Here is a 10,764-nt window from a genome sequence, read left to right on the forward strand (position 1 = left end):
ATAGCAACTACTAAGAACACCCCAGCAACCGCATAGCAACTACAGAACACCCCAGCAACCGCATAACAACTACTCAGAACACCCCAGCAACTGCATAACAACTACTCAGAACACCCCAGCAACCGCATAGCAACTACTAAGAACACCCCAGCAACCGCATAGCAACTACTTAGAACACCCCAGCAATTGCATAGCAACTACTTGGAACACCCTAGCAACCTCATAGCAACTACTTAGAACACCCAGCAACCACATAGCAACTACTAAGAACACCCCAGCAACCACATAGCAACTACTTGGACCACCCAGCAACCGAATAGCAACTACTAAGAACACCCAAGCATCCGCATAGCAACTACTCCGAACACTCCTGCAACCGCATAGCAACTACTTACAACACCCTGGCAACCATTCATTAAACTGAACAAATCACATTCCAGGTCATTTCAATCTGAATTCAGTTCCGCTTGTTTGTTAAATGTGAATCAGGAAGAATGATTGAGATACAGACTAATCAATAGCAACTACTCCGAACACTCCTGCAACCGCATAGCAACTACTTACAACACCCTGGCAACCATTCATTAAACTGAACAAATCACATTCCAGGTCATTTCAATCTGAATTCAGTTCCGCTTGTTTGTTAAATGTGAATCAGGAAGAATGATTGAGATACAGACTAATCAGATCATGTGATCTAGAGAGAAACTGATGAGAGAAGTCTGAGTTTTGACTTTCGATTGCAAACTCTGGAAGCTTTCCATTTAATCTCATTCTTGATTTTTCACACTTTGTGTTTTTTAGGTTGATGTGAAGTTTAGACAAAATGTCTTTAGGTTATTTTGTGTTCTTATTCTCACAATATGTCAATGCTCTGAATGTCATGAAACGTCTCTGGAGAGGGAGATTTGAGTCTGAAACAGAGTTGAAGTGTGTGAGAGAGACAGAAAGCAGAAGTGACATATCTCCTCCGATCACACTGTTTCCTCTCGCAGTTACACAGCGGAAGACGCCACTTCCTCAAAAAGACACAACACGCTCCTCGCAAACACCTCAGACTGCGCGACGTAGGTAAACACACGTCTGCGTCCGTCTGTGCTCCGCAGCCATCAGGATGGAGGCGTTCAGTTCGAAGGACATGGCCATGAAGGCCCAGAAGAAGATCCTCAGTCACATGGCCAGTAAGTCAGTGGCTCATATGTTCATCGATGACAACAGCAGCGAGGTTCTGGACGAGCTGTACCGCGTCTCCAAGGAGCACACGGGGAACCGCAACGAGGCCCAGAAGGTGGTGAAGAACATGATCAAGATCGCCGTGAAGGTGGGGGTTCTGTTCCGACATGGCAAGTTCAGCGCGGATGAGCTGAGTGTGGCGCAGGACTTCAGGAAAAAACTCCACCACGGAGCCATGACGGCCATCAGCTTCCAGGAGGTACAAACACTCGCATTCATCAGTCATATTTACATGCTAACGGTGTATTAAAAGACTATGAGCAGTAGCAGTGCTACTGCTGATTGTCTTAAAGTTCAGTGTGTGCATCGTCCTGCAGCGTTTGTGGTGTCATTTCACACCAGCCAGGAAGAAACCACTTAGAAACCATCAACAGTAACCTAGCGGCCACATAGCGACTACTCAGAACACCCCAGGAACAGCATAGCAACTACATAGAACACTATAGAAACCACTCAGAGCACCCTAGCAGCTACATAGCAACTATTTATAACACCCTAGCAACCACCCAGAACACCCTAGCAACTGGGTGTTCTAAGTCGCAACCGCATAACAACTACTCAGAACACCTCAGAAACTGCATAGCAACTACAAAGAATATCATAGCAACCACTCAGAGCCCCCTAGCAACCACCCAGAACACCCTAGCAACTGGGTGTTCTAAGTCGCAACCGCATAACAACTACTCAGAACACCTCAGAAACTGCATAGCAACTACAAAGAATATCATAGCAACCACTCAGAGCCCCCTAGCAACCACACAGTGACTACTCATAACACCCTAGCAACCACATAGCAACCACCCAGAACACCCTAGCAACTGGGTGTTCCAAGTAGCAACCGCATAACAACTACTCAGAACACCCCAGAAACTGCATAGCAACTACAAAGAATACCATAGCAACCACTCAGAGCACCCTAGCAACTACTTAGAACACCCTAGCAACCACATAACAACCACGCAGAACACCCAAGCAACTGAAAAATGTCTACCTCTCTCATGTCATGTCTCTCATCTTGAACATTATTTTTTGCATCTTCAGCTTATGGAAGCCCATTTCCGCCACTGAATAAAATAAATAAATAAATAAAGATAATTGCAACTTTTTATCTCACAATTCTGACTTTTTTCTCAGAATTGCGTGATACAAACTCGCAATTCTGCCTCCCCCCATACGAATTGTGAGATATAAACCAGCAATTCTGAGAACATATTCTTTTTTTTCTTCTCAGAACTGGACTGTATAACTCGCAATTGTAAGTTTATATCTAACAATACAGAGAAAAAAGTCAGAATTGCAAAAGGTAAACGAATGGCTAAAAGCATGAATGTGACTGTGTAATGAGGAGCGTGCGTGTCTGTGCGTCAGGTGGAGTTCACCTTTGATAAGAGCGTGATGATGGAGCTGCTGGCCGACTGTCGAGACTTACTGCTGAAGCTGGTGGAGAAGCACCTGACGCCCAAGTCTCTGGACCGCATCAGACACGTGTTCAACCATTACTCGGACCCGGAGCTGCTCACGCACCTGTACGACCCGCAGGGCACGCTGTGGCCCAACCTCGGCAAGATCTGCAGCGGCCTGAACCGCATGATCGAGGAGGGCAAGCTCTGAACACAGAGCTGGACTGAAAGACTGGACTTCAGAGCTTCTGGACCTGAGCTCAGAGACGCTCCTGAACGCATCCCTCGAGTCTGTTCGGGCGATTCGCTCTAAACATGTCAAAAACACGTGCGGCTCATATTTCAAAACAACTCAGAAGGAAGATTTAAAGAGACAGTGCACCCAAAAATCAGCATTCTGTCATCGTTTACTTCTCAGCTAACAGGGAACGTTCTAGCAACGTTATTAGAACGTTCGTGCAATGTTTTCTGATCTTTAATAACCTTCTCAAAGCCAAAGCGTTATTTATACATCATTCATGGAACTTTTTTTAAACGTTACTAGTTTGAGATGGTTCAGAGAACATTCAAAACTAATGTTATGATGTTTACAAAATGTTTTTTTTTTTCGTTTTTTAAATACGGGAAGGTTCAGAAAACATTTGCTCACAGGGAATGTTAGCAAAACGTTCTTGAACCTATTTTTCTTAGCTGGGTTTCTTCTGTTGAACACAAAATAAGATATTCTTTCAAAAAAAAAAAAGAAAGTAAATGGAGTCCAATAAAATACATTTAATGTTCAACAGTCATACAGTTTTGGAACAAATATAAGATGGCAGAATGATGGTTTTTGGGTGAACAATCTCAATCTCAAAAGTTTTGCATAAAGAAAATGTATTCATTTTAATATGATTAGGTTTTTGTTTTTAACATTATTTTCACCCGTGAAAATGACCAAAATAGAATTTATGCAACACTGGAGTTTATGCACAGTTCTACAGTATTCACCAGTAAAATAATTCATTACGGGTTTCCGGTTTTGTTCAAAAGCAGCAGTATTAGAGTTGAAAACAGAATGGGGCATCTGAATGGATTAAAGCTTAATAATAAAGTATGGTTTTGTTTCAGATATTCTCTACAGAAGCCTTTTGTTCATCTGGTCTATCTTTTTTGGCACCGTTCTGACGGCACCCATTCACTGCAGAGCATCCATTGCTGAGACACTGATGCAGTGCTACATTTCTCCAACCCTGATGAAGAAACAAACTCATCCTGATCTGGGATGGTCTGCGGGTGAGGAAATATTCAGCAGATTTTCATTTTTGGCTGAACTGTTCCTTTAACATTACCAAGAAAATGCATTGAGAAAGTGAACTTATTTTATATCGACTTTAAATAACAGATTTCTGCACGTTTAATATGATCACACATTTGCTTTGGAAGATAAATACTGAAATAAGAGACAAAAACTATTGAATTCTTTATTGCCATTTCTGGACTGAAAACCCTAGAAAAATACAAAATGAGAAATCAGAAAATGAAAAGCTGAGAGCCAGTGCTGGTGATGTGAACAGAAACCAACAGCTGAATCGGTCCTCCAGAGTCCGTTAACGAAGCTTTGAATCACTGAACATGCTTCAGTTGACACCTGTACAGTAACACTTCACAATACCGTCTCATTTGTTCACATTATTTAATAGATTAGCTAACATGAGCAATATATACAGTATATATTTTAGTGCTGTCAAACGATTAATCGCGATTAATCGCATCCAAAATAAAAGTTTTTGTTTGCATAATATATGTGTACTGTGTTTATTTATTATGTATATATAAATACACACACATGCATGTATATATTTAAGAAAAATATGTTACGTTTATATTTATATGAATGTAAATATATACATGTAAATATTTTCCAAATATATGCTGTATGTGCGTTTATATATACACATAATAAATACAGTACACACATACTATTCGAACAAAAACTTTTATTTTGGATGCGATTAATCGCGATTAATCGTTTGACAGCACTAATATATATATATTTTTTTTTCTAGCATTTATTAATCTATGCATTAGTGAATGCACTGTATTAGAAAATACTGAAATTAACAAATAAATGCAGTACAAGTATATTTCATTTGTTAGTTCATGTTAACTAATGCTGACAAATTAAACCTTATTGTAAAGTGCTCATTCTGACAATTTTGGATCACAACTTTAGCTAAATTTAGCAACAACAACAACAAACACAGTCAGACCTGAGTGATGTGGATTGAAACACTCAAAAGCAGTCATTAGCACGCGTTTAGGTGGCGACTACGCTGTGTTTGACGATGGCTTTCGGTCGTGTGCTCTTGGCGGCCGCTGCCGGCGAAACGCTAAAGTCACGGTTTCCGCTGAAGTTTCCAGAAGCGTTGGGAAAACCGTGCGCCGCGATGTATTTCTGGTGAGCCTCGCGGATGGTCCGGAAGGCTCGGGCGTTGGCGTAGGGGATGTCCGTCACGGGGTCGCGATACAGCGCGGGTTTATGGGTAACAGGACACACCTTCTGAACAGGCTGGGCGGGGCTGGAGCGAGCCGATGCCGGGAAGGCGGAGCTAAATGTCTGATCGTCACTGAAGGTGATGTATGTGCGAGAGCACAGAGACCCCGCCCCCTGGGCAGAGGATGAGGAAGTGGGCGTGGCTTGGGGCGTGTCCTGGTCCAGCCTATAACAGGAGATGAGAAAGTCTATCATGCATCTTGTTATAATCATTGAATATTAGTGCTGTCAAACAATTAATCGCGATTAATCGCATCGAAAATAAACGTTTTTGTTTACATACTATATGAGTGTGAGCTGTGTGTATTTATTAAGAATATATAAATACACACACACATGCATGTATATATATATATATTTAAGAAAAATGTTTGTTTATATATTAAAGATATATATAATATAAAATATAATAGTGCTGTCAAACGATTAATCGCATCCAAAATAAAAGTTTGTTTACATAATATATATGTGTGTACTGTGTATATTTATTATGTATATATAAATACACACACACATGCATGTATATATTTAATAAAAATATGTTATGTTTATATAATATATTTATATATGATATAATTTATATGAATATAAATATATACGTGTAAATACATGTAAATATTTTCTAAATATATGCTATAAGTGTTTGTCTTTATATATACACATAATAAATATACACAGTACACATACATATATTATGTAAACAAAAACTTCTTTTGGATGCGATTAATCGCGATTAATCGTTTAACAGCACTATTGACTACGTTTACATGGACAACAGTAATCTAATTATTTATCTTATTCGGAATAAGACAATATTATGATTAAGGTGTTTACATGAGTAAATGTTAGAATAATGTTCTCGTTTTAAACGCTATAGTGCATAGATGGATTAATGGCACACGTCATTACGTCACCACGCGACGCCATCCGACGTCCAACCCGGGATTTCATGTTGACTGTCGCAAAACGCAGTGAAAAGTCCTATGGGATGGTAATAGTGTGATTAGGGTGTTTACATGTCTATACTGCACTTCAATAATGCAATTACACAGGAATACTCCACATGTTTTAATTCGATTTGTGTTTACTTCGAGTATGACTTTAGCCGGATTAAGGTCATCAAAAATCCCTGTTTAGATGGTAGATTCATCAGAATACTGTTGTCCATGTAAACGTACTCATTGCTATTGTTAACTAAATCTAATGAAATGTTGTAAAATGAAGCAAAGCTGAAATAAAATTAAAAATTAAAATAAATGGAAATTAGAAATGCATTGGCAACTACCTGAAATAAATGACACACACCATTAGTTTTACATAGTTATACACACGAAGCTGACATGGCAAAATTACTGAAACTGAAAACTAAAACAGAAATAGATATACATTTCAGTTATTAATTCTAATTTGTTTAAAAAAAATAAAAAAAGTTCATTAAAAATGAAAAAAATAAAATAAAATGAAAATATTAAAATAAAAGCTCATTCTAAATGAATTATTAATTCAATACTATTTAATTATTAAAAATATAAAAATATATTTATAAAACATAATAAATTAAATAATACTAATAAGCAGCAAACACGGATTTACAGTATATTTGTTATTAAGTGAGTGTTTCACTCAAATGAAAAATTATTAATAGAATTTCCAAAGACGTGAACTCATAAAAGTTTAAGTCAGCATGAAATGTAAAATAACTCTATACTCCAAATTCATGTGCATTTCTGTTTCTTTTCTTTTTGTATGTTATATATAATGTCTATATTTCCCTATTATTTACTATTTTTACTATCTTTAATTACTAAAATTAAAAAGGAATTGTCCCTAGCTCAATTTAATAGTCAAAATGTTTTTACATACTACCTAACAGTACTTATTTTAAACATACTTAATTTGAGAAGTTTTAGAAGTACAAATATACTATTCAGTTTCTGTCCATCTATCTTAGCTCAGAGTTTCACAAACTAGGGTTTGTGAGTTGATAAAAAAGCTAGTTATTAGCTAAATAAGAAAATAAACAAAACACTTAACTAAAATGATTCCAGCTTTTCAGGAACAAGTTATTGTTTTACAGTAATAGCAATTTAGCATAACAAACCAGTTCCATCGAACCTCACCTATTATTATTATTAATTACAGTTCATTATGTATAAAAGTACCCTTCCACATCCACGTTCTCCTCCTTCGTGTGAGCGTCTGGTTTACATAATATATATGTGTGTACTGTGTATATTTATTATGTATATATAAATACACACACACATGCATGTATATATTTAATAAAAATATGTTATGTTTATATAATATATTTATATATGATATAATTTATATGAATATAAATATATACGTGTAAATACATGTAAATATTTTCTAAATATATGCTATAAGTGTTTGTCTTTATATATACACATAATAAATATACACAGTACACATACATATATTATGTAAACAAAAACTTCTTTTGGATGCGATTAATCGCGATTAATCGTTTAACAGCACTATTGACTACGTTTACATGGACAACAGTAATCTAATTATTTATCTTATTCGGAATAAGACAATATTATGATTAAGGTGTTTACATGAGTAAATGTTAGAATAATGTTCTCGTTTTAAACGCTATAGTGCATAGATGGATTAATGGCACACGTCATTACGTCACCACGCGACGCCATCCGACGTCCAACCCGGGATTTCATGTTGACTGTCGCAAAACGCAGTGAAAAGTCCTATGGGATGGTAATAGTGTGATTAGGGTGTTTACATGTCTATACTGCACTTCAATAATGCAATTACACAGGAATACTCCACATGTTTTAATTCGATTTGTGTTTACTTCGAGTATGACTTTAGCCGGATTAAGGTCATCAAAAATCCCTGTTTAGATGGTAGATTCATCAGAATACTGTTGTCCATGTAAACGTACTCATTGCTATTGTTAACTAAATCTAATGAAATGTTGTAAAATGAAGCAAAGCTGAAATAAAATTAAAAATTAAAATAAATGGAAATTAGAAATGCATTGGCAACTACCTGAAATAAATGACACACACCATTAGTTTTACATAGTTATACACACGAAGCTGACATGGCAAAATTACTGAAACTGAAAACTAAAACAGAAATAGATATACATTTCAGTTATTAATTCTAATTTGTTTAAAAAAAATAAAAAAGTTCATTAAAAATGAAAAAAATAAAATAAAATGAAAATATTAAAATAAAAGCTCATTCTAAATGAATTATTAATTCAATACTATTTAATTATTAAAAATATAAAAATATATTTATAAAACATAATAAATTAAATAATACTAATAAGCAGCAAACACGGATTTACAGTATATTTGTTATTAAGTGAGTGTTTCACTCAAATGAAAAATTATTAATAGAATTTCCAAAGACGTGAACTCATAAAAGTTTAAGTCAGCATGAAATGTAAAATAACTCTATACTCCAAATTCATGTGCATTTCTGTTTCTTTTCTTTTTGTATGTTATATATAATGTCTATATTTCCCTATTATTTACTATTTTTACTATCTTTAATTACTAAAATTAAAAAGGAATTGTCCCTAGCTCAATTTAATAGTCAAAATGTTTTTACATACTACCTAACAGTACTTATTTTAAACATACTTAATTTGAGAAGTTTTAGAAGTACAAATATACTATTCAGTTTCTGTCCATCTATCTTAGCTCAGAGTTTCACAAACTAGGGTTTGTGAGTTGATAAAAAAGCTAGTTATTAGCTAAATAAGAAAATAAACAAAACACTTAACTAAAATGATTCCAGCTTTTCAGGAACAAGTTATTGTTTTACAGTAATAGCAATTTAGCATAACAAACCAGTTCCATCGAACCTCACCTATTATTATTATTAATTACAGTTCATTATGTATAAAAGTACCCTTCCACATCCACGTTCTCCTCCTTCGTGTGAGCGTCTGGGACCAGCAGCATCAGCACTGAATGATAGCGGATGCTCGGCCCTTCAAAGCGTCTCTTCTTATGAACCTGCTTCTTCTTATCAGCCTCTAAACGCTCGTATTTTTCTGAAAACACACACACTGTAATGTGAACACACACTCATAATTAAATACTGGTGTTATTCCTGAAATCTGGAAATCAGCTTTTGTTGTTCCTTTATTAAAAGGGGGTCAGATCCAGTGGCTTCGTAAGAAGCATTTCAAGGTCCTGGAGTGGTCCAAGGTCCTAGCCAGTCTCCAGATCTCAACCCCATAGAAAATCTTTGGAGGGAGTTGAAAATCCGTGTTGCCCAGTGACAGCCCCAAAACATTACTGCTCTTGAGGAATGGGCCAAAATACCAGCAACAGTGTGTGACAACCTTGTGAAGACTTACAGAAAACGTTTGACGTCTGTCATTGCCAACAAAGGGTATATTATAACAAAGTATTGAGATGAAATTTTGTTATTGACCAAATACTTGTTTTCCACCATAATTTGCAAATAAATTCTTTAAAAATCCTACAATGTGATTTTCTGGATTTTTTTTCTCATTTTGTCTCTCATAGTTGAGGTATACCTATGATGAAAATTACAGGCCTCTCTCATCTTTTTAAGTGGGAGAACTTGCACAATTGGTGGCTGACTAAATACTTTTTTGCCCCACTGTATATTAGATAATTACAGACAAATTTTCAACGCTCTGTGTTTTATCAAAAATTTTAGAAAGCCTTATTAGTGAACAGTTGACTTCTTATTTGAATGCAAACAAAGTGTTTTCATAAAAAACATAGTACTGTAACAGCTGTTTTGAACGTTTTAAATTATATTGTGGGATCGATTGATAATGGTGATTTTTGTGCTTCCCTTTTTATTGATTTATCAAAGGCTTTCGATACAGTGGATCATGAAATATTGTTGCATAGATTGAAGAGTGTTGGTTTATCAAGTCTTGTTATTCCTTGGTTTAAAAATTATTTGAGTGGAAGAACTCAATGTGTACAGGCTGAAGGTAAACTATCTGAATAATTGGAGATTGCCAAAGGTGTTCCCCAAGGATCTGTGCTGGGGCCTCTTTTATTTACCATTTATATAAATAGTCTTGATTATGGCATTCAGGATGCTAAATTTCATTTTTATGCAGATGATTCTGTCATGTATTGCAGTGCTTCTTCTGGACAGCAAGCCTTGTATAAGCTTCAGTCAACTTTTGATGTCATTCAATTATGGCTTTACAATTTAAAACTGATAAAACCAAGTACATGCTATTTTCAAGTTCAAAGAAATTTGAAAATAATTTAATCTCTCTTCAAACTTTACAAGGTTCTGTGATTGAATTAGTAAAAGAGTATAAATATCTTGGCATTATTTATAGATTTTGGCTCTCATATTACCGAATTGAAGAAAAAACTGAAAATTAAGCTTGGGTTTTAATTTAGGAACAAGATTTGTCTTTCATTTAATGCAAGAAAGAAATTGGTTTCTGCTACTTGTGTGAGAGAGAGAGAGTGTGTGAGAGAGAGAGAGAGAGAGAGAGAGAGAGAGAGAGAGTGTGTGTGTGAGTGTGTGTGTGTGAGAGAGTGTGTGTGTGTGTGTGTGTGTGTGTGTGTGTGTGTGAGAGAGAGAGAG

The 10,764-nt window shown here is 35.8% G+C and overlaps 2 protein-coding genes across 2 annotated transcripts in view; one reads left to right on the top strand and one right to left on the bottom strand.

Moving 5' to 3' along the window:
* Positions 1-1,027: 1,027 nt before the first annotated feature.
* LOC107571623 (tumor necrosis factor, alpha-induced protein 8-like protein 2 A) lies at positions 1,028-3,352 on the top strand. Its single transcript, XM_016257956.1, has 2 exons — positions 1,028-1,432; positions 2,602-3,352. Exons 1-2 carry the CDS (start codon positions 1,115-1,117, stop codon positions 2,842-2,844), a joined length of 561 nt encoding a protein of 186 aa, XP_016113442.1. The 5' UTR covers positions 1,028-1,114; the 3' UTR covers positions 2,845-3,352.
* Positions 3,353-4,728: 1,376 nt separating this feature from the next.
* The window catches only part of LOC107571619 (vacuolar protein sorting-associated protein 72 homolog), a 7,808-nt gene continuing 1,772 nt past the window's right edge, over positions 4,729-10,764 (bottom strand). Inside the window, exons 3-5 of the mRNA XM_016257951.1 lie at positions 10,530-10,545; positions 9,079-9,256; positions 4,729-5,332 (exon numbers count right to left, since the gene is read on the bottom strand). Coding sequence (XP_016113437.1) covers positions 4,930-5,332; positions 9,079-9,256; positions 10,530-10,545 — 597 coding nt within the window. The 3' untranslated portion in view covers positions 4,729-4,929. The remainder of the gene's footprint in view (positions 5,333-9,078; positions 9,257-10,529; positions 10,546-10,764) is intronic.

The sequence above is a fragment of the Sinocyclocheilus grahami genome, unplaced genomic scaffold (genome assembly GCF_001515645.1).
Source record: "Sinocyclocheilus grahami isolate Dianchi unplaced genomic scaffold, SAMN03320097.WGS_v1.1 scaffold1622.1, whole genome shotgun sequence".
NCBI classification, from domain to species: Eukaryota; Metazoa; Chordata; class Actinopteri; order Cypriniformes; family Cyprinidae; genus Sinocyclocheilus; species Sinocyclocheilus grahami.